Source organism: Triturus cristatus, chromosome 11 (assembly GCF_964204655.1).
Source record: "Triturus cristatus chromosome 11, aTriCri1.1, whole genome shotgun sequence".
Taxonomy (NCBI): Eukaryota; Metazoa; Chordata; class Amphibia; order Caudata; family Salamandridae; genus Triturus; species Triturus cristatus.
In genome coordinates, this window is record NC_140594.1 from 135,238,213 (window position 1) to 135,262,895 (window position 24,683).

The 24,683-nt window shown below is 45.8% G+C and overlaps 1 protein-coding gene across 2 annotated transcripts in view; it reads right to left on the bottom strand.

The window, feature by feature from the left end:
- Nucleotides 1–24,683, bottom strand: part of BICDL1 (BICD family like cargo adaptor 1) — a 337,524-nt gene that overhangs the window by 19,909 nt on the left and 292,932 nt on the right. Inside the window, exons 9-10 of one of the 2 annotated variants that reach the window (XR_014970393.1) lie at nt 16,031–16,151; nt 14,717–14,825 (exon numbers count right to left, since the gene is read on the bottom strand). Coding sequence is in view for 1 of the 2 variants with exons in the window: in XM_085633220.1 (XP_085489346.1) it covers nt 16,031–16,151 (121 nt within the window). In the remaining variant the exon portion in view is untranslated. The remainder of the gene's footprint in view (nt 1–14,716; nt 14,826–16,030; nt 16,152–24,683) is intronic. The other variant, XM_085633220.1, reaches the window with a different exon arrangement.

Sequence of the window (24,683 nt, forward strand, 5' to 3'; positions counted from 1 at the left end):
GTGCGCGCTTGGCGGGGGAGCGCATTCCAGGCGGGGGAGCGGACCCTTTGAAGTACGATGCCAAACGGATTGCATGGCGGCACGATGCACGTGATTGTGCGCGTGTTCGCCTTGGGAGCACTTTTGGGAGCCCCTTACTAGAGTCTCGCATAGCGATTGCTACGCAATAGCTAGGCGAGAACTAAAAAAACATCCCGAGGCTAATTAACTCGATTTAATATAACCTCCACGCACAAAGCTAGTAAATTACTGGCTCAGACCACTGTGGGCACATATCTCTATGCTTTTAGTTTCATTTCCTGAATGTGCCAGTCTGCATACAGACTAACCATGGGGCATATTATCAAGCCAGGCGATAAAATTATTGCCGCTTTAGCGACAGAAAACTGCCGCTAAAACGGCGATAATGGGTTTCATAAGATGGTCTATGGAATTCCAATTGAAGCCCATGTTAGACGTCCTTCACATCTAACATGGGCTTCAATTGGAATTCCATAGAGCATGTTATCAAGCCCATTATCGCCGTTTTAGTGGCAGTTTTCTGCCGCTAAAGCGGCAATAATTTTATCGCCTGGCTCGATAATATGCCCCCTTCTCTCCTAATGCCCTCCAAGTGACTGCCGCATTCAAGCTACTCTCCATTGAAACCGGATCTCTCCTTTCAGCCATATCTTGATGCTGTATGGAAACCAGGTAGTCATGTGCCTGTGCCATTTTAGAGGGCGCTTAAAATCGCATACAACTTTAGCAAATCCTCAGCCACCGCAAAGCGGCGCAAGATTCAATTGCTTAGGTTACCGGCTGCTAGCAGGAATTTACATGCCTGGCCCTCAAACAAACTCTGAAGGGTGCCTTTCCGTACAAACCAACCACCTACAAAGTGCAGCATACAATTGCATCGTGACCGGGCACTCGGCCTTTCATACTTCTAGAGCCTATAACTAGAGGCGGGCGAGTGTTTACCTATGTTTTTTGTGCTACCCGGCCCAGGCCCCTGACATGGAAGCAAGCGTGCGGCTCTATCGTCACTCTGGTGCAAGTTGTAAAGCTAGGCTGCGGGGACTGTAAGCTAGTTCTCAGCTGTCGTCACAGACCCGCAAAGTGCGCACATGTTTCAGTTGTGCTTCTAGAGACATTCCCCAATACAGCCTGGCCCCTCGGCTATTGGCAACGTGTGAGATGCTTGCGGTTCAGCCCGCCAGTGCGTTCTTTCTGATAAAGCCGCCATCAATTTTGAAATGTGAGTGTATTAACGAACTGACAAGAAATGTTTTATTTTGCTCCTTCCTCTAAAAACATCTACTGTTGGTCTCGGGAGCAAGAATACCCAAGCTTGGAGGAGGTGGGCGGTGTAGGGTTGCCACCTGGGCAGTTTTATTTACCGGCATGGCCAGTACTTTAATGTCTCGATCGGTAAACAAAATCACCTAAAGTCGGTATTTTTTTCTTCTGGTGTGTGTATACTCAACATACCAAACATAAGAAGAAAGCACTTTAAAATGCATTCCAGATGCCGTAACTGATAATTTAAGTAAACACAGGCCGGTACTCCATGTTAAAAACAAGAAACCAGAGCGGTCGAGAAAGCCATAGCGCCCGTGCTGGGAAAATTAGTATAAGTAACCTGATACTGGAATGCAGCCTGCCATGCAGCTAGCACACTGCGCGCCGCTGAGGACTGCGCTCGCTCCCGAGATGCATAGGCTATGGGAGGGAACATTTAAAGGAAAGGCGGGACATACCCACGCCTTTGGCCATTTGCGTGCTTTCTTTTGTGAAAGCCTTATGCAATGGGCAATCAAATGTGTGGGCGTAAAAAATATAAAAACGCACGGGAAAACCACTAGGGAGTTGAGAGTGCTTATAAGATGCCTCCCATAGAGCAGCACATGCGCGCTGTGCTAGGCTCGACCTACAAATGATTATTTATGTGCATGAAGGGTCACCTTCCTGTACATACACAATCATTGGCCTTTTGCTGTTTCTATGTGTGCTGTTTTTGTTGTTCTCATGTGTGCTGCGTTGTGCAGCACACATGAAAACAGCAAAAACGAGGAGAAATGAAACATTTCTCTTTGTTGAGCAAGGGTAAGACCAGGTTTGCCCTGGTCTTTATTCTGGCGCTGGCTCTGGCTCCTATTTATGCCTTCCATGTAAATAGGAGGCAGCGTCAGACTCAATGGGTGTTGCGGTGGAACGCCCACAGCAACACCCATTGCCCTCCCCTTTGACGCTAACCATAGCGTGAAAGGGGGCCTAATTTACAAGACAGGGTTAAGGCACATTAAGTGTCTTAACGCTGCCTTGTAAATGAGGTAAAGCCCCTATCGTCACAGAAACGTCGTAAAAAGTGACATTCCCGTGGCAATAGGGGCTTGTAATTATGCCCCTCTGTGTCAGATTTATCAAGGTTTTGTGTTGCCCCTGCACCACGCAAGGGTGACGCAAAACCTAAGTAGAATTATAGTGACCCTGCACGGCTTGATAGATCTGGAGTAGCGCAAATCGCTGCCTTGCGTTACACTGCAGAAGGGAGGTGTTCCATGGGTAGAGCACAGGTGTTTCCACACATCCACCCATTAATTCTGCCTCATTTCCAGATTTACCATTAGTGGTAGACCTGGGAATACGGCAAAAATTGCTGTGGAGAGGCACAACGAGGAGAAATATATTTACTTTGCCTTGTTTTTTTACTCTTTCTACGTGTGCTGCATTCTGCAGCGCACAAAGAAAGAGAAAAATGTCTCTCAGGATTGTTTTTGTGCAGAAAGGTGTCCCTTCCTGCACACAAGCAACCCTGCCTACACAAGATGTCCGGGTGCCTGCGTTGGCAATAGGCAGCCAAAAGTGTGCAAGTGCTAGGAAAGGACAGGAATGCACCATTTAATGTTAAATACGGTGCATTCCTGCCTTTTCCCTTTTATGCAGCACTGCGCAGCACAGTGGCTTGCTGCGTTGCATTTCGTGTAACAATTATGAATATGGGCTTGGGTTTGCATTTCCAAATAAGATGACCTCTGTTGTGTCCCCATTTAACTTTAGGCAGTGTTTTTGCAACCAGCAAGACACCTCTGACAGGTAGCCACTAGGCTCTTTTTGCAGGTGTCCGCATCGTTCCCGACTGAAATAAGTTGTGTGTCATCAGCATATGATATGAGGATGTTAGTCAAAGGAGCCATGAACACATTAAAAAGTATTGGGCTGAGGGCCGAGCCATGGGGAACACCACAATGTACGGTTACCACATCTGATGCATATGGTTGCAGATAAACTGCCGGAGGACATCCCATCAGGAAGGAGCCAATCCATTATAGAACGTCAGAGTGTATCCCATTATCTGACAGACGGCCTAGTAGAACATCATGCAACACCGTATCAAATGCAGGGGAAAGATTGAGTAAGATGAGGGCAGTAGATTTGTAAGCGCGGCCCCAGGTTTCTTTAATAATGGAAGAAGTAGAGCTTTTTTCCAGAGCCCAGGGACCTCTGCCATGCTCATGGAATAATTCATGATGTCAGTCAAGTGCAGGGCAAAAGTGATTGCAGGTTGATTAAAGACACAGGGGCTCATTTACGAGGACCCTTGTGGTACTTTTGTGCCGCCTAAACATCACTTTTTTTAGGCTCTGGTGGCGCAATGTGCCGCAGCATATTTGCAAGGCCATGCAAAGCCACTTTCCGTGGTTTTTTATGGTCTTGTAAATATGTGCTCCTTTCACGCAGAATAATGGGTGAAAGGGGCGTTCCATGGGTGTTGCTGTGGGTGTTCCCATGCATCACCCATGGAATCTGATGCTTGGAGCAGGCGTAAGGCGTGACGCAGCACAATGAGGATAGGCGTCCCCATGCATTGCTGGAGTTGCATTGTGCTTGCGACACGACTCCAGCAATGCGTGACTTTTGGGCAACCGATGCGTCAGAATTTCTGACGCATCTGTCAATCCTTGCACCATGGTGCGCCGTATTGTAAATACAGTAAGAAGAAAGTTGGAAACCCTATCTACCCTCGGAGGCTTGGGAAATAAAACTATTGGCAGGTAACTGCTCCTTCAAGGGATTTCATTCAGAGAACTTAATTAAACCAGTTAAATAGATCACTTAGTTGTTGAGCCCCAATTGGTGACTAACACAAGAACAAGCTATACATCAATTCGCTCATTTACATCACGATAAGGCAACAGTAAACAGTTTAAAACAAGGGTGTGAGTTTCTCATAATATGAACTTATTTAATTTAAACAATTAAAGGGGCACAGAAAAATACTGACAGAACACAATGACCAAGGTTGATGAATCATATACAGAAATTGAAACCTACAAGTCTTTAGTGTAAACATCTATTCCAGAGTGATATCGTAACGGAAAAGGAATCTGAAACAAACAGGAAACAATTCCTTGAGCAGTAAATCTCTGGGGGAAATAGATGAGCTTGTCGATGTTTCGGTCTTGGTGGCATATGTGTCCATTGGACCATCTTCAGGACAATGAAAGAGAGTTATAATTGACCCTTATTTCTGTTCAGACAAATATACAGAACCAGGCAAATCACAAAAGTTAGTAAAAACTTCCAGGTCACAGACACAGTAATAGAAGTTTATTCAAAGGCTTGGTGAGTGTCCAAGCAAACAGATCTATCTTGAAGAAGCAGTCCAAAAGGATCCTCTCCCCGTGGCACTTGCTCCTGACAAGCGACACATGTGGGACAACGCTCCTCTAGGATACCGCTGTGTCTACACAGGGAAAGTGGCGCAGCTCTACAGATGCGACACTTTCTTGAAGATCTGCCCCCTTGTATTCCTTACTTTTATTTGCTGCAGGCCACGCAAGGTGGCCATCTTAAACTGCATGAGAAAGTGATCCGACCATCCCAGGGGCACCAACTCATCCATGAACCTGTTCATGAATAGAAGATCAGGGGTATAACCTGCCACATGGATAGTGCCCTAAACCACTTGCTTAAGGTCAATGATTTCCAGATCAAGCTCTACTTTATAAATGCAAGGATCATTTGGAGCTTCAAAATTATAATTAAAATCTCCCACCAACAGGAAATATTCATATTTTACTGCATATGGGACTAGTTTCTCAAGTAACTTGGCGCTGAAGGTAGCCTTGGCGCTGGGAGGGCTCTAGACTAGTGCCCCTCCCACAGGGGGAGTATGGGAGTCAAACGTGACATGAAAAACAAGCATTTCTGTAGCAGTAAGCTGCATCATCTCCAGAGACTTACAATTTAGGCCCTTCTTGTACATCAATGCGATCCTCCCCCAACCTGTCCCTTCTTGTTGCACATGATGATGTTAAATCCCACACAGATTGCAATAGCCACATCTAGCCCTGATGCCTCGTTTAGCCAGGTTTCAGTAACGAATACCAAGTCAGGCTCATTATTATCGATGGTGTCCCATATATTTATCGCATGCTTAACCAAGGAGCAAGAGTTAAATACAGACATTGAAGCTCTGGAGGTGGGAACTCCCAGCTACCCCCCACCTCTGAAGTGGTTGCCATATTATATTTATTAGAGGGTCTCTTCTCGAATATGCTAATAATAGAATGAATCAGGTGTTCATGCATGCAGGACCATTGCAATGGTGGCATGTAAATGGTCCTTCAAAAGATCCCGAAGTGCCTATGCAACAGAAGCTAGCAGATGTTTGTTTTGGTCTTAGGGCACGCAGCTGATCAGCTGAATAATTAATTTGGCTGGCCATACCTGTAATAAAAGGGCCAGAGTTCCTTACGTCTGGCGCTGTCCAGATGCAGATGCACTTGCCATAGGGATGCCAGCAGTGAGCTGCTGCCATATTTATGAGGCCGACTGCCCCCTTCAGGGCCCTCCTCTTCTAAACCACTAGCATGCTGCCCAGAGAAAAGTGGCAGCCAGCTGTCACATAAAGTGCAATGAATCCAAATCTTTTTTTTAAAGCTTTTTGTCACAATTGTAAGTAAGCAAAACACACAGCAAAAAGTAAAAAGTCCCTTGAGACCAGCCAGTTGTTTCTAGCGCGTCCGCGCTGCAGCCACATCTATGAGGCGGACTTCCCCATTCAGGGCCCTCCCCCTTCCGACCACCAGCACGCCACCCAGAGAAAAATGGCTGCTCTTTGTTGCGTTTTCCAAACCACATAAGGGAAAAGCCTTATCAAAGTCTGGCATTGCCAGTTAAATGTATCCAGACATGTTATGCAAATGCTAAGAGGGTTTCCACTGTCCCTCCAAGGGCCCACTCTATTAATACCATTGTGTGGATGTACTATCATGCCAGCAAGCCAACGTTGGGCAAGCTGTACTCTGTACCCTTTTTCAACCTGCAGCAACAACCACAGGCACCACTTATGAGAGGACTGCTTCACAGTCTATGTACAGCATGTGTATCTACAGCCACACATGCCTCGAATGGAAATTGTAACTTCCGTATAAGCATCTGTTCGAGGCATGTGGTGCTGTAGATTCACATGGGCCCACCATCCCACGAGGCCTATGGCCGTTGCAGTTATCTTTTCTTCTTACTTCTCTTGTATGATCATCTCTTTTTCTCTCTTCTGTATCAATTTGCTCCAGCTACATCCTCACCCGCAGTGCAGAAAACAATCCAACACAGGAGCCGAAGACCATGCCCATTTCCAGCATGTGTTGGAGTCACACTATCTCATAACTCAAGAAGAATTCTTCAAAGAAAAACAACTTGCACACATTCGGACCTAACACTAGATGGCAAGATTATGCACAGTGTGTGAATCTACAGCACTACATGCCTCAAACACATGCTTACAGGGTATGTAACATTGTCTTTGTAGTATTTCCAGCGTGGCTTTTCCGTGGATCCATTTATATGATGTCACCCAATCTCCATCTGCAAATATGCCTGCCAGGGGCCCCATATTTTCTCACATTTACTCAACTACCTCTTAGCCTTATAGACCTCCAGTTCTATGAGGGTGCAGTGGGTCACCCCTCTCCGTCACTCCTGCATGGTCGGAGTCTATTTCAAGGGCCACCTGTGTGCAACGTTTTTTTTAGCCATAATATAGCACACTCCCAGATTTTAATGTTGCATGCATCCATGGCACATATGAATTATTTGGTATAACAATAAGAGATTGGTGGATCCTGATCGTATGTGGTCCAAGGCAAGATGGACAAATTGGGGCGCAAATTAATGAAGCCCTTACGTTGCCATTGCGTCACCTTGCGTGGCTCTGCATGGCTAGCAAGTCACTGCCTTGCGTTACTCTGCCGAGGGAAAGTATTCCAGCCTGGAACGTGGGTGTTCCCATGCACCCACTCATGGATTTTGGCGCATTTGTTTCTGACATTCCCAAATTTAACCCCTTGCACGCTGGGCGCATTTTCACGCTGTGCGGGCGATTTAAATAGTGTGCGGGATTCGGACGGCCCCCGGCCGTCCTCCGCACACGTCCACCGTGACGTATGACGACCGGGGAACGTGCGAAGCATGCAAGGGGTTAAAAGACTATTAAACCAGGTAATGGGTCAAAAGGCAACGCCATCCCAACAGAGGCGGATCAAGGAGAAATATGTTTATTTGTCCTCAATCTTTTCTCTTTCTACAAATGTGCTGCGTTTGCAGCACATATAAAAAAGGGAAAAAGCCTCAGAGGATTGTTTTTGTGCAGGAAGGTGTCCCTTTCTGCACAATAACAATCCTGCCTGTCACCCAAACACCCTCGCACCATGGCGCAAGGGTGCCTTTGTTGGCGCCTGGCTGGATTCAGTGTGCGAGTGCAGGGAGAGAGCTGGAATGCACCATATCTAAGTGGATATGGCACATTCCTGCTCTCTACCAGTCATGCAAGGCAACGGAGCAAGTTTTCACGCAGCACTTTGAGTGAAAGGGGTGTTCCATGGGTTTTGTTGTGGGTGTTCCCACGCAACATCCATGGATTCTGCCACATTCCAAGATTTACAAACTTTAGTAAACCTGGGAATGTGTCAGAAACGTACGCCTCCCCAGGGGAGGCACAGGGAAGCGCAACGAGGAGACATTTTTTCATTTCTCCATGTTTTTCCTCTTTCTATGCGTGCTGCATTCTGCAGCTTGCATAGAAAGAGGAAAACACTTCTTGTGTTTGTTTTTGTGCAGGAAGGTGTCCCTTCTTGCACAAAAACAATCTCCCTGCAACACAGGCACCCTTGCACCGTAGTGCCAGGGTGCCTGCGTTGGTGCATGGCAGCCAATTGTGCGCCAGCGCAGGGGAAAGCTCAGGGATGTGACACATTATTATAAACATGTTGCATTCCTGTGCTTTGAAAGTGACAGTGCGGCGCAGCCAAATGGCTTGCGGTGCTGCGCCGAGTCACTTTCTCGTAAATGTGGCCCTTAAAGAACAGCCCAGTGGATATATTCATTCTATTTCTACACTTAAGGGGCAGGCTTATCACTTGCATTGTGCGTGCTGAGCACTGTAGCACACATGCAATGCATTTGTATGAGAAATAAACACATTTCCCCTTGTGTACACCTGCTACAAAAAGGCATTTGTTTAGTCGATTGGGCTTGTGTAAAAAGCTATGAGTGTTGATACTGATCTACCCCAGAAACGTTCCACTTCACACAAAGCAATCCAAAACAGGGCTTAGAAAAGCGCACCTTTCCAGCACAAAACACCTTTTGCGTTGCATAAAGCGCAGGGCATGACATCAACAGCAGGCCAATCTCGGGAGAAATGACTCTGCGCTCTTTTCATCCTTTCACAACAACGTACTGCAAATTTGAGTGTTGTAAGAAAATTTACTAAATCTGAGCCTTCATTTCTCAAAAATCTGGTGTACTTAGGGGCATATTTACAAGCCCCTATCGCCACAGGAACGTCACTTCCAAGGACGTTCCAGTGGAAATAGGGGCTTTACCTTATTTACAAGGCGGGGTTAAGCCACTTAATGTGAACATGGCTTAACGCCGCCTTGTAAATAAGGCCCCCTTTCACGCTATACTTAGTGTGAAAGCGGTGTGCAATGGTTGTTGTGATGGGTGTTCTGCCGCAACACCCATTGATTTTGATCCCGCCCCATATTTACAAGGGTGACATAAATAGGCGGCAGCGCCAAAATTAAGACCATTTGAACTCTGGTCTTAACATGGCGAAACGAGGAGAAATGCTTTATTTCTCCTCGTTTTTGCTGTTTCTATGTGTGCTGCATTGTGCAGCATACATAGAAAGAGCAAAATGCCATAAATAATTGTTTATGTGCAGAAAGGTGTCTCTTCCAGCACATAAACAATCATAAAACATGACGATTTGCAACATCTATGTGTGTTGCACAAGGCAGCACACATAGAAGATTGAAATCACCATTAGTAATTGTTTATGCGCAAGAAGGGACACCTTCCGGCACATAAACAATCTTTCCCTCAACGCAGGCACCGATGCATTATAATGCAAGGGTGCCTGCGTTGGCGCTAGGCAGCTTAATTTAGCGTCAGCACAGGGGAAAACTCAGGGATGAGGCATATCTTTGTAAATATGGCTCATCCCTGCGTTTTCAGAATGGCAGAGCATGGCGTTAGCATTTTGCGCTTAACGCCACGCTCCGCCTTTCCCTTGTAAATATGCCCTTGTGTGTGTTGTTGTTGTGCAGAATACACATCCAATGTGTTTAAACCTTCTGAGTTTGGCTACAAATAGAAGTTTGTACTGCAAGCTTATACCTCTAGTGCAAATCCTGTGCTAGATTGCACACAAACTCCTCTGCACTATGGTGCAAGGCTTTGACGCACAAGGCAGCCTTGTTTTAGCACCAACGCAGCAGCAGGAGGCTAATCTTAGTACAACGGGATCTGTGCTGTGTTTGCCACCTTGTACCATGCAGCACAGCAAAACTGGGTGCTAGCCTGTGTTGCACAAAAAAATTGAAAATCTGGGCCATTTCAGAAAGTACTTGGGGGCTTATTTACAAGACCATTGCGCTGCCGGTGTGTCACTTTTTGGGCGCACCAGCAGCGCAGTGTGCCAACTCATATTTACAAGGTCACGTAAAGCCACCCTGTATGGCTTTTCATGGACTTGCAAATAAGTGCCCCTTTCATGCATTACTGTACGTGAAAGTGGCGTTCCAGGGGTGGTATTGTGGGTGTCCCCAAGCAAACGTCCATGGAACCTGGTGCGTTCCGAGATTTACAAGGTTTCATAAACCTGGGAATGTGTCAGAAGCCTACCCCTCCCCAGGGGAGGCATAAAGGAGGTGCAACGAGGAGCGACACCTTTATTTCTCCTCGTTTTTCCCTTTTCTATTTGTGCTGCATTGTGCAGCACATGTAGAAAGAGGAAAACACCTCTTGTTATTGTTTTGTGCAGGAAGGTGTTCCTTCCCGCACAAAATCAATCACCTCTACAAGGCAGACACCCTTGCACCAGTGCGCCAGCGCAGGGGAGAAGGCCGGAAACGTGCCATATCTCGTAGATAAGGCGCATTCCTGCCCTTTTCTTTTGACGCATGGCAGCGCAGCAGGAAGGCTTGCTACAATCCCGTGCATCAAAATATTGCAAATGAGGCCCTTACTATTTCATTGAACAACCTAGCACCAGTTTTCACAAACTATTTCACAAGTTTTCCATTTGTTGCCTCTAAACCTCACTTGGAGAAGTCAAGTACAATGATTTATTCTGGCATTATGTCCTGGATGTGTTTTAATGTAGACCTTTTCTTGCATGCCTTATAGTGAAATGTACGCATTAGCGATTGCTTGCAAATTGTACCAAAAATAGGAGTTACACTTTCTGAAGTATTTGACAAATAAAAGGTGATGGGAGGATGCCAGCAATCAGTCCAACTACTGGAAATCTCTTGGGTTAGCATTCCAAACCATCATTTTTTTGCCCATCATGCCACCTCAGGTCAGATTCATCCAGATGCAAATCAGTCATGGGCCTGCCCCAATAAGAATGGTACAGTAGGCGGGCCCTCCCAAATAATGATAGTACATTGGTTCTATAGTGAGTAATTTCTTTTACCAGGATAGATCTGTGTGGAAAGGACTGTGCATATGCTCATCTACTCCCACATTTACTCAGTGGTGTAGCAAGGTCAGGTGCGGAACATTTCTTGTCACCCCCGGCTTGACAAAATGGCAAAAATATGCGTTACAAACACATATTTTTGCCATTTTGTCACCCCCCTCAGTGATGACACCTGGGGTGGCCCGCACCCACCGCACCCCCCTTCCTACGCCACTGCATTTACTTAAGTTTGCACAGGCACTCACGTGCCCCAAAGCGACACAAACTATAAAGTTAATTTGCTTACCATTGGAAAGTCCAGCATGTTCAGTGCTAATTTGTGTTGATTGACACTAGAGCAAAACTTTATTAAATATGTGGGTCCTGGAGAAAACATTCAACAACTTCACGAAGTACCGTAGAGTTGGTAAATATTAACACCAAGGGGGGCATTTGCTAATGCTTTGCATGGGGTCTCTTATGGCTCAAATGACACAAAGCATTGCATTATTTACTTACCCTTATAATAGCCTACAGGCACAGGCACACACACACACCCACCCACACACCCACCCACCCACCTCCCCAAGATACAACAAAAAAGAACATTGCGTTGAATGGAGTGCATGACTGGAATAAAAATGGGAGATGTAACCGGCTTTGGAAACAACAAAAATGATAGTCCGGCTGTGCGAGTGTGATGGGACAGGTGTACGAATAGTAAACGTGGTAATGAGCACATGCATGGAATGAACAGAGCCACACTTCACCCAGGAGTATTATCATGGCTAATGAGCAGCGGAGGAAGTACGTGCGTGACTTCCAATAGAATGGCAGGCACTTCGGCCAACGACCAATGGCAAGGAGAGGTTTGGAACATGCCTGTATCATCCCATCTCCACAGAATGCAGCCATGATGCACATGCATGGGAGGAGGACAAGTAGGCAGGGCCCCTGCTTGTGCCATCTTCACAGATTGCAATCATGATGGATAGTTAGAGGCTAAAAGAATATGCATAGGCTGAGAAAGGGGAGGAGAGTGGTTCTACCATCTTTAGGCAAAGCAGTCATGAAGACACAGGCTCAGGATGGGAAGGCACAAGCAGCGGAGAAGCGTTGATGAGCTCACAATGCAACCATGATGGATGGCCGAAAGCTGGGGCAGTTCACAGGCAGAGTAGTGAAAGGGGCTAGGCTTTGAGTATCTCAGCGCAAGGCAATCATATAGGGGAAAGGGACAGGCAAGGGGCAATTGTCTACCAGCCCCACAGCTTGTAATAATGCTGGATAGTTAGTGCAGGACAAGGAGAGGCTCATGAGTTGGCACGGGACATGCTTTTGCCACCCCTAGACAATGCAATCATGATGGCTGATGGAGGGTCGGGTGATGTGCTCTACCATCCCTGGATGATACAATTAGGATGGACAAGCAGGGGTCGGGTAGAAGGGCACAAACCATGCATTTGTCACTGGAGATCAGAGCCATTCGAATCGGATTTTGGCTGTAATAGATCACTTAGCAGTACATTTAATGGGTAAAAGGAATATGGAGGCAATGCCGACATACTTCTTTCAGAGGAGGAAAATGGAGTAGTGGTCGCTGGTTGTAGAAGAGAGGGGTCAATAGGCTTTGTAGAAAAGTAATTCCTGAAAAGGTAAGGGCTTACTGGTAGGGCAAGAAAAGTGTTGACTGATCTGTGGTTATAATGGTTTGCTAGGCTGTGCATGTAGGAAAGGAGTCGCTGGGTTGTAGAGGTAAGGCTTACTCAACTGTGCAGGGAGATCACTGTACTGTGGAGGTAAGGGGGTCACTGGACTTTGGAAGTAAGAAGTCACTGTACTCTGATGTCACTGGGGGTAAGGGTCAACTGCGCTGTGGAGGTAACAGATCACCGGCTGTTGAAGTAAGTGAGGTATATATCTTCCTCAGTATATATCTTCTTCCCTGAGCTGTGGCCAAAAGAGATCAAATAACTGGTAGGTAATTGGTAACCAAATCTGGAGACAAGGAATCACTAGACAAGGAAGTAAGGCAACATGAAGCTGCAGAGGTGAGGTACTACCTCATTTTGACAATGTCCCATAATGGAGACTGCAATCCTGGGTAAAACTTGATGATGATTCTCCATTTTGTGAAAAAGCCAAACTTGAGTAAATTCTTATTTCCACTAAAACCAGTAAATTTCAAATCAGGGGTTGAGTCCTGGGTCTGATATATCTAAAAACCTACTTCCAATTAATTTCTAAAATCAACGAAATTGTAACAATAATTGTGCTTACGATAAAACTAATGGAGGGGCAAAGAAAAGGTTCACAGGGCGCAATAGTCCTTATTTCTTTGTCTACAATTCTGAAAAGAAAAAAAAGAAGATGGGTCAAGGAGAAAAAAATTAAGACAGCCATTGAAGGAGAAGATAAAAAGGTAAGTATGCCAAATGGACTGGAACGGAAAGAGTGGTAGGGGTCAGGTGAGTAAAAACCAGGCAAGAAAAGGGACAAGTGTTTCAGGAGCATCAAAGTGATGGGGACAGAGGGATTTAAATTTAAAAAAAAAACAAAGCATGAGAATAAGTGATGGCACAGGTGGGAGGTCTCACTGATTAAAAGTAAAAGACATGGAGTGGAAGTGGGGGAAAGTTGAGAATTTACTTGGGGGTCCTCTTTTGAATAAGGGCAGAAAGGTTCAGGAGGGGAAATATAACTAATGAAAAAAACTGCACAGCAGAAGTTTCCACATGTACGAATTCACCAGGTTGGTTGCGGCAACCTGGTGAATCTTATTCAAGATGAAAAATTTGTGGAAACTGGTTCGACCAAAGTGGTTTGTCAATCCAAAACCAATGTAAGCAAAGTTATTTTTTCATCAGTTACACGTAGAGCCTTTATTTCCACTACAGGTCACTTGGCTGCATAGATCAGAGATCAGTGGCTGTGGAGGTAAATGGGACATGCTTGCTTGTTGAGGAATGGGTAGAGCTTCATTAGATGTGAAGGCAAAGGAGCAGACTTCTCTTTGAGGATGGAGTTAGCTTTGGTGTCTGTAGATGAAAGGAAGCCATGCCTCACTAGTAAAGAATGAATGGAGGTTGCTTCTTTGACTGTGAAGATAAAGTCATTAAAGATTCTATATTGAAGACTGGTATTAACATCATTGAGTCTGGAGGTAGGGGACACACTTCTCTTCAGAGGAATGGAGTTAGTCTCATCTGGGAGCCTTGCCTCTTTATTTTGGAATTGGGTAAGTTTCATTGGCAGTGAAGGAAAGGCAGGGGTCAGACTTCTCTTTTTAGGAAAAAGTTTAGTCTAATCGTCTGTGAAGGTGGGGGGGGGGGGGGTAAGCCTCTCTACGGCAGAATGTAAATACCCTCATTGTCCATGGATTTGGAAGTAAGGACACATGCATCTCTGAAGAATGAAGTTAGTCTCTTGGCTGTAAAGTCATGGGGCAGTAAGGCTGCTTGATTATAGAACTGTACTAGCCTCACTAGCTTTTGAGTTATGGAGCTTGCCCCTCTTTTGAAGAATTTAGTTACCTTCATTGGCTGTGAAGGTGGGGGGCATACACCTCAACTGACAAATGGAGTTACTCTGATTGGCTGTGGAGGTAAGGGGGCATGTTCCTTTGAACAGCAGGTTCTTGAAGTAGTTGGAGCAAAGCCATGAAGGGATGACACAGTTTTTCCCCCACACAATCAAAGCATGGTGGCACCAGATGGCAATGACAGCTGATGAGGCGGGGTGAAGGATGGAGCTCACCTCAAAGGCAGGAGGGGCTTGCGACTAGCACTGTCGGTGTGGGAGCTGGGCAAGGCTACTAGATCAGAAACCAGAGGAGCCAAATAGTGAAAAGCCCTGAGGAAGCAAACTGGAGCAAGAGAAAAAAGAGACAGCAAACAATGAGGTCAAACAGGTTGTATAAGAAATACTGTTGAGGAGTTCTGATAAAACCAACACCCTGGAGTCCTTAGAACTCTAACACAGTCAATGGGGAACACAGGTGTTTTAAAGCTTGGACAGACGGCATGTGCAAAAGAAGGCTGAGCACGTGGACTTACAGAAGGTTGTAGATTCCCACGAATGAGTAAAGTTCATGTGACTGCTGAGTTATAATGCATGGACCTTCAGGAGGTTGCAAAGAACTAACACGGGGCAAGGTTCACCCAGCTGTTGAGCGCCGAAAGGGATAATGTTCAGTAGGCTGCTGGGCTCTAACATAGGATAACATTCAAGTGGCTGCTGGGCTCTAACATGGAGTAGAGTTCAGGAGGTGACTACGCTCTAAAATGTGGCTGAGAGGAGCACAAGTTTGGAAACATATGTAACAATGCTAACCTCTCTGTAAGATGAGAATCATTCATGGGAAAACTGAGCACTAACATAGGGAAAAGCTCCAGAGGTCACAGAACTCTAACTTGGGGTACAATTCAGAGGGTATTAGGCTCTAAGACTGGATAAACTGGTGACGCTGTCAAGTGCGAACAGAGGGAACATTCCGAAGGACGCTAAGATGTGAGTCATTCATGGGGACACTCAGGTCTAACACAGGGCAAAGCTCTGGAGGTAACGTGGTATTATGTTGAAGCAACTGCTGAGCTGTAACATGGACTAAGGTTCAGGCGGCTGCTGGTATGTAAGAAGTTCAAACACTGCTGGGCTATAAGATGGGGTGGCAGGAGAGCACTGGCACAGGGACATTGAGCAGCTGAGCTCTAACATTGGGTAAAGTTTGGGAAGTCTCTGAGCTTTAACAGAGACATTCAGTCAGCTGCTGAGAACTCTTGGGAGTTCGTGTGTAGTGAAACTGAAGCAGGGTTTCATAAAAATTTAAATACAATAGATATCTCAGCTGTGGGAGGTTCTTTGCTTGTTCGGTGCGTCCTACAGGCCTTTCTTTCATAGACAGCACTTTGTTATGGAAATCTCCTGATTGCCCTGCTGGCTGGTCCACTTCTACTCTTGTTCTGGTGATCAACTGGGAGACTCCTTAAAGGAAATTCCTCAACCCGGAATAAAGTGGCCAAAACACCCACCATGGTTTCCCAACTACCTTATGAACCAGCTCTGCCTCACCTGCCATGCCTCAAGCTGCTGTGACAGGTTCAGTTTCTGCTGAATGGCATCCAGGAGCTGGCTGTTCAGCGACATCACGTCTATCCTGCACTTAGCCAGCTCCATTTCAACAGCATTCTTCCTGAAAAGTAAGAAGGAAGTCAATCAGTAGGAAGAATGGGAGGGTTCAGCAAAGTACCACTATGGGACCATTGACATCAAGAGCACTGAGGAATTGTAATGTTGATGATATGAAAAGAACATCAGAGCCTCTAACTAGATTGTTGGTTGAAAACAGACATTTTGAGACTTACTCTGCAGTCACCCAATGAAATAAAGTTAGCAAGTCAATCATGTAGAGTTTAAGGAGCATATTTTCTTTCAAAATCACTAACGCAGCAACTCACCTTGCTGCGCTGCATGATAGGGAAAGGGCAGGAATGGCTATATATACATACATACGTGTGTATACACACACATATATGTACACATATATATAAGTATGGAAAAAGATTTCCTGCGTTTCCCCTCACTTCCGTCTCACCAAGGTTTCCGAGGGACACAGAAAGGCAGCACTCATGACAGCAAGCCCATGGCAGGTAGTAGTTACGAAAATATCTTTTTTTATTTTTCTATTTACTCTCCATTATTTTTTCAAGCGTGCAAAGTGCATACAGAGACAAACAAACGATGATATATATAAGTATATATAGATTTGTTTCCACCAAAAAAACCTACGTTTATAATGACATAATAGTTTGAAATTGAAACTATATTTTACTTTCATGCTTTTTAAAACCTTAGAAATTCACTGAACGAAGGATCGAAAGGTTAAAATGATGCTACAGTTAGGTCAAAATGATAGTTTAAACATATGGGGTCACATGTAATAAAAAGTATTTTGTGATTACCAAATAGTGATTTTTACTGAATCGCTATTTGGTAATCACAAAATGTGATGTATGTAACGAATCACCAAAAATGTTGTGATTCCTTAATATTACCAAATAGCGATTCGGTAAATGGGTAATCGCTATTAGGTTATAATTCTCCATTCGTTCCTATGGCCCTAAAGGCCCACAGGTAAAAATGGTTTTGCCAAATTGGTAATCGCAAATTAGGTCATGCAAAGCCAAAAGGATTCTGGGGCCTAAGGCCCCACTAAAGCACACCCCAAATTTTTTTTTGCATATGTATAGTGCACGCATGCCCTAGGGGCATGTGTGCGCTATTTGGCACTATGAAAAATGCATTTGGTTACCTTCGACTTGGAGTCAATGGAAATAGCATTTTCCTAAATGCACAGTTTACATTTCGAAAATGCTTGGTACAATTCCGACTCCCTGTTTGTAGTTGCAATTTTAGGTAATCACTATTTTTGCGATTACCTAAATGTCCGACTACAAAGCCTTACATTCATCTTGAAAGGCTATTTTGCATTCGCAAGTGGCCAAAGATACAGATTCGCACCATTTGCGAACGCAAAATTGTTCAATACATGAGGCCGATGGTTTTAAACTAACAAAACAACTGAAATCCACCAGTTATAGTTATCTCAAGTCACTATAACACATGCCCTAAAGTAACTATACTTCGCACCCCCACCGTGCGCAGTGTTGTTATCAATGATGTAATTTCAGATATTGGAGTGATGTTATCAAAGATGTCATAGAGCATGTGAGGTCATAGGCAATGCATGGCGAGGGCGCCGGTTATAGTTACTTTAGGGTGTGAGTTATAATTACTTGAGATAACTGAACTAGTGAATTTCAGTGGTTTTGTTAATTTAAAACAGTATGTTTAAATTGTCATTTTCACCTGATTATGACATCACTTTAACCTATGTTTTTTCAGTGAATTCCTAAGTTTTTTATTAATTTAAAGTAAGATATAATTACAACTCTTTTTTTTTTTTCCAACATAAAGATGTCCATCACCAAGCACAAAGTGGGGCTGGGTGCGGACCGGCCAGTGGCCAGGCCCTGTGCACATTCCCGCATGGGCAACCAACCCTTTGGGCGTGCACGGATTTGGGTGCCCTACCCCCGCAGCACACAACCTTTGACCGTGTGCAGCGTGGGGTTGGGCAGAGGACCTGGCCTGGTCCTTCCTGCACAAAGAAAATCCTGCTCGTAATGCACGCCCCCAAAATAGCCCAATGGTGCTTGCATTGGCACTAGGCTACCACAAGTACACCAGCATTATGAGACAGAAGAAATGTGCATTATCTTAGTAGACATGGCACATTTCTGCTGTCTCCCTATCATGCAGCGCAGCAAGTTTTCTTGCTGGTTTGCGTGAAATATAAGTAAATATACCCCTCAGTGTGCCAGCATAGGATTCGGACTATGGTTAGGAAAGGTTCACCCTGCCTCTAATTGCCCTTTTCCTTTTTCCCAATGCAGAGCACTGTGCACAGTATTAGGTAGTGGGGGCCACAACAGAAAGGTTTTATCACAGCCAGCCAATCAGAGCATGGCCGATTCACAAATCTTCAGCCCAATACACGTGTCTGCAATGCGTGATAGGAGATAAAGCCCCCCGTACAATGGTGTGCCTTTGATTTTTCATGGGATTCACAAATCCTAAGTAGATTAGTAAATCCATGGAGGCTTTGTAAATTAAATGTCCAGATATCACTGCATGTCCAGACTGTAGCACTTTTTAAACGCAAATTTTTCTAAAACTGCTGAACAGATTTACACCAAGCGAAGGCACTTCCTTGAGTATATTGCTATTTACATGCCAGGTATGATGTGATTCTATTTAGCTGTGTCCCCCATATCGAGCAGCAAAGAACCATAAGGTAGTTAAAATAAGAAATGTCATTTTTGAGACTCATCCAAATATTAGGTCTCCAGTTGACACATCTGTGTGAAACTTGCAATGAAGCCCAAGCTGGGCGCACCTTTTTTTTTACAGTTTTGTATGCACAATGCTGAGCCATATTTACAAGGCCACGCAAAGCCACCCTGTGTGGCTTTCCATCGACTTGTATATATGGCCCCTTTCACACATTATTATGCGTGAAAGAGGCGTTACATGGGTATTGCTGCGAGTGTCCCTATGCAACACTTATGGATTCTGATGCATTCTCAGATTTACAAGGTTTTGTAAATGTGGAAATGCGTCAGATTCAAACACCCTTCCAGGGGAGGTGTTAAAGTGGCGCAACAAAGACAAATACCTTTATTCTGCAGCACATTTAGAAGGTGGAAAATGCAATCAATTATTTTTTTGTGCCGAAAGGTGTCCCTGCAATGCAGGATTCCTTGCACCATAGTGCAGTGGTACCTGCGTTGGCACTAGGCAGCCAATTGTGCGCAAGCACAGAGGAAAGTAAAGACATGCATGGTATCGCTGTAAATACAACCCATCCCTGCACCTTCCTAATGACGTAGCTCGGGCAAGTAAGATGACTTGTAGCACCGTGCTGTGTCATTTTCTAGTAAATATGCCCCTTAGAGTACTTCAGTTCAGCAGTCTTTGCTGTAGCCCTTCTTAAAGAAGTCTATGGAAAATACAAGGGGATTTTGCATTTTGAAACTCCCCTCTTTTCTCGGCTTGACCGATCACCCCGAAACTTTCCATGCACAAACTAGTCAAAAAGTAGAACCATTTTGGAAAGTTTCATGAAGATTTGCCAAACAGGGCTAAAGATTAGCAACACAAAAAGGCTTTTCCTAAGGAACAGGTGACCTTACTACCCAGTCGCAACTGCTATTGGGTATGGGTATATAGATATATATACATAGGAAAACCACAGCAGAAACTGCTGCCAATCCCACGTGGGGGCGGGCAGCGTGGGGCAAAACAAGAAATATATATTCCTACCTTTCCTGCTGGCCGCCGCAATCTTCTGCTCCCGCGCAGCGTCTCACTGATCCCCTGCTCCCGTCCCAACACTATAATTCCCATGAGCACAGGCTCCCAGACCCCACACAATCCCAGCGCTTCTGTCATACTATTACTCCAAGCATGAGAGAAGTGCTGGGATTGGGCGGAGCGGGCCGGTTTTGCAATCCAGCAGGGACTGGGAGCCTGTGCCCCTGAGCACTGCGGATATCTCCAAGGAACAGCCTGGAGATATCCAAGTGCGCCTGTCAGATAGATAGATAGATAGATAGATAGATAGATAGATAGATAGATAGATAGATAGATAGATAGATAGATAGATAGATAGATAGATAGATAGATAGATAGATATATCTATATCTATATCTAAATATATGTAAAAACAAGAGGATTGTAAATTTACACAAGTGCTGCACGCTGGTTATGGGCACAACACACTCAGGTGGATGCGACCAGCATTTCTGCAGCAGTAGGGAGTTTTTATATAGATATATATCACAAACTCCCTACTGCTTTAGATATGTGCTTATGTTGGCGCTAGGTAGTGCACATTGTGCCAACGCTAGGACAGAGCAAAAATGCTCCATATCTTTCTAAATATGGAGCATTTCTGCTCTCTCTCTTTCATGCAACGCAGAGCAGCACATTCCCTTGCTTGCACGTGCCCTTGCTGCGCCGCGTTGTGTGATTTAACCGTAAATGTGTCCCCTAATGTCCACAAACGTATCCATATTTTACTGCTTTATTCCACTGTTTATGGGCATTAGATTGAGGTGCATATGAACAGCCCCTTCTTCCTACTTCCCTGCCTCCCACTTGTCCTGAACACTGGCCCAAACAATACTATGTTCACAATGCAATTTTACATGAGCCCTTATGTGCCAAGGAAGCTACCCTTTCCTACCTCCTGAAATATTAAAAGATCCTGATGAAATCACTTAAAATAGATTAATTACTCCTTTATGCCTTATTGTTTTTTTATAAACACATGAAATAGTTTTTCAAGTTTTATGAAGTCAGTGCAGGGGCTGGCATAAAAAAGATGTACAGTGCTATGATGCCATTATGTACACATGGCACTACAGGCAACATTTGTGCTCAGATACAAACAGTTTCAGTTAGGTTTGTGTTAGTTTTTTACCACAAACCGAAGCAAAGTGTTTTTGGTGGGATATACAATCCAATGCAATTCACAATTTGCGTTTTATTGTAAGTAAGTAAATAATATATAAAGCCTGCGATCACCGAAGTACCTTGGCGCTGGCGGTGCTCTTAAACTACAGTTACCCAGCGGAGACTAAATGGATGAAGAGGAAAAAAGCCAAGGGGCATATTCTCAAGAGCGTGTGATAACCATCGCAAATTTAGCTTAATGCAACTCTTCACATCGCAGTCTATTGCGGGAAAACAACTCTGTGTTAACGTGGTATTCTCAACACAGTGGTACCATGCGATAGTCCCACGATAACACGCCAAATTACTGTGTTAAAATTAACGCAACTCCGACAAAATGCGAAACGTGAAACGCGCAAATAGTAGTGATGAGGCCAATCGTGATACAAAAATCTGCGATAACCAGCGATAGGCATGCAAGTCCCATGTGTCATGTGGGAAAATGCACCATAAAAGCAGAGAAAAAAATGGTGAGATGACAATGTACGAGCACAACCCCACATCCGTGACGTAAAACAAATGACCATTGTCCCGCATCAAATAGGCGTCTTCTCACAGTCACAATGTACATTGACATGCAGTCTGCATGTAAACTGCGCCAATGCTGAAACATGCATGGAACACACTGTGAAACCGCATCTCACCTTCACATTTCAGAGGGACAAGCAACCCCTCCTGCACAAAGACGTGTCATGACCATGATCAATCAATTATGAAAGCGTGGACGAATATAGGGGCAATGACTCCCACTTACGTACATGTTACCCATGTTGTGAGACTTGAGTCACAGGGGGCATCCCTGCATCATTGTGGTACATATCTGACCCAAAACGGAGCCCTGTTGTCACCTGTAGGTCACAAATGGCAGCCAAAATGGAATGATTTCGGACATATGTGAAACGCCGAAGAGTGGGATTGCCAACTAACTGGCAGTTCGAACACGTGACACCCTAAACAGCCTCTCTGCACAGAGGTGATACACCCACCATCCATGAACAAATCATAAAATTGTTAGCACTACATGTCACACTCACACTTGTCTGAGTGATGTGCCTGTACAGATGAGTGACATGCACTCAGGGAATGTTTTTTCGGAATGCATTTATTTGCACATGCTGTGCCTGTGGTCATTTTGTACTGTTCCATGATTGCCAAGGACTGTCACAATGTGACACGCTCATGTGAAGAAATTGTCAATGATGGTGTTCCTACGGGCTATTCCTGCTGCGGCTGCAGTGGGGTGTGGTCCACCTGCCTCATCTTCATCATCATCGTCCGGTACATCTGGCACTTGTATCCATGGGGCATTGCTGCGTACACATATGTTGTGCAACACACAACATGCAACGATCATCTTGCACACGATTTCTGGGCTGTACAGGAGCCTTCCACCTATGATGTCCAGGCACCTGAAACGTGACTTCAACACTCCAAATGTGCGTTCCACGATGCCCCTGGTGCGTTTGTGGGCCGCACTGTACTGCCTCTGGGCCTGTGTGTTCGGGGCTTGGAGGGGTGTCATCATCCAAGAGCAGAGTGCATATCCTTGGTCACCTGTGACAGTGCAGAGAGATATGAGTCAATAGTTGATCCTGCATGATGTGTTGGCAGGCTCACTGGTTCATTGGTGTGTGATATGTGTGACTTTGTGATTACTGTATGACATGTACTGCTTGTTGCAAATGCATCAATGTGTATTACGTAGCCTCACTGCTGCTCCTCCCTTCCCCGAGCCTATTCACTAGTGTGCGCAGCGCGGTTGCATCACTTGCACCCCTACGGCACACCATTGTCATGCCTGTCTGTGCAAGTCCACAAGCCTGACAGCGACATAGTGATGTGCGCTGAAGGTGGGCAGCCACGTGTGTGTAGGCCTATGGTAAGAACAGGGCGGACACAGATGAAGAGTTCATGCCTGGCTGAACTCGCCATGCGGTTGAGGGTAGACCTTTGGCTTATGCTGTGGTAATAGCGACACACACAACAGTTGGCATGTCTGATCTCTGACCCCGAGTGGGCTTGCGCACCCTCATTTACCCCTCAGCCGAGCCCGTACTCCAGGGGCATGCTACATAGCAACAATGTATATTGCGTGACGGGTGGCGCCGACACTACACCAGAGACACACGCATTAGTTACTTCCTTGGCAAGGCCTAAACTTAACCATGCCCAGAGCCACGTGTTGATTGACTTCACCCCTACGCCGTACTGCCGTACGCCGGTCCACTACCATAAGCTCACAGGGAGGTCCGACACAGCTACATGTCCCAGATCTACCCCACTGCCTGAGGTGACAAGGTTGCGCCCGCTGTACACAGCACAATGTAATGTGGTATGGCCCGGGGCCCTCATGCATACATAATGACCACACGGACACACTGAGATAATTTTTGGAACTGGCTACAGGCATGTGCACCCGACACCTTTTATTGCCAGGGTCACACGTCCAGTGACGACTGTGCTGGATGGGTGTTGGGTAGTGTAAGACACCCCTAGGGAGTGGTTGGTGCTGGCAACAACTACAACAGTGATCAGACAATCAGAAGTTCAAAGTACAAACAGCAAGGGTCCATGACTTGAGCTGCACAGAGTTAGTGGCCTCGGATGCACTGTGGCCGGCACAGGCCCACCGCCACGGGACGGTGACTTGCGATGCACTGAGGTAGGGCCACGAGAGCTGAGCGGGTCCTCGTTGATGTCCAAGGAGAATGTCGCAGAGTGTTATGGGGGACAGTGGAAGGTGTCCATCCAGGGCATGATGCAGAGGGCAGAAGCAAGCAGAAACAGGCAATATGGAGGAGTTGAATGCTACAGTCTCCTTTTCCCCACCATGTCAGTATCAGCTACATGATGATAAAGACAACCCTCAGGCCAGACGCCACCAAAGTTCAACCCGAGAGTGTCCATGACTCCCGTGGTACAGAGTCAGTGGCACCAGAGCTGGAAGGGGATGCAGTCTGCGACGAGGCCTGTACAATGATATGAACTCTGCCATGATGAGATCAGGACTCAGTTCCAATTGTGTGACCTACTCGACCACAGTGTGTGCCGGAGGCAGCGGTCAGCAGTGGCCCACAGCCATGTGTCGTCGGCTTGCGATGCACAGAGTTAGTGGCACCAGTGCAGTTGTAGGTAGTGTTCGATCACCTCCATAGCGGAGATCCTTTTGTCCTCCAGACTGAACCGCTTCTTACTCTTCCTCCTCTCCTTGTGTACTGTGATATGAACTCTGCCATGAGGAAATCAAGACTCAGTTCCAAATGTGTCACCTACTCGACCGCAGTGTAGGCCAGAGGCAGCGGTCAGCGCAGGTCAACTGCTGTGCAGCCAGCTCCTCCTGGATCTCTAACACACGGCGTTGAAATGGCATGTGGAGAAGATTTCTGGTTGACGGAGGTGGAGGCACCAGAGCTGAGCGGGTGTGCACCCTGCAATGATGCCGTGTCCTGCCTGGTACGGACCCTTGACCCTGGCTAGGCAGGTCGCTCCCCACGCCGCAACAGCACCACCTGTTGTGCCTGCGTTCCCTGCTCGTAACTGCCGCCACTGCCGCGAGTTCGAGGCCCTCCTCCACCCGCAGGCTACCACCTGCGCCTCATCCCTGGTGGCCAGTGGCTGGCCGTAGGTTTGCTGGTACTGTATTGCT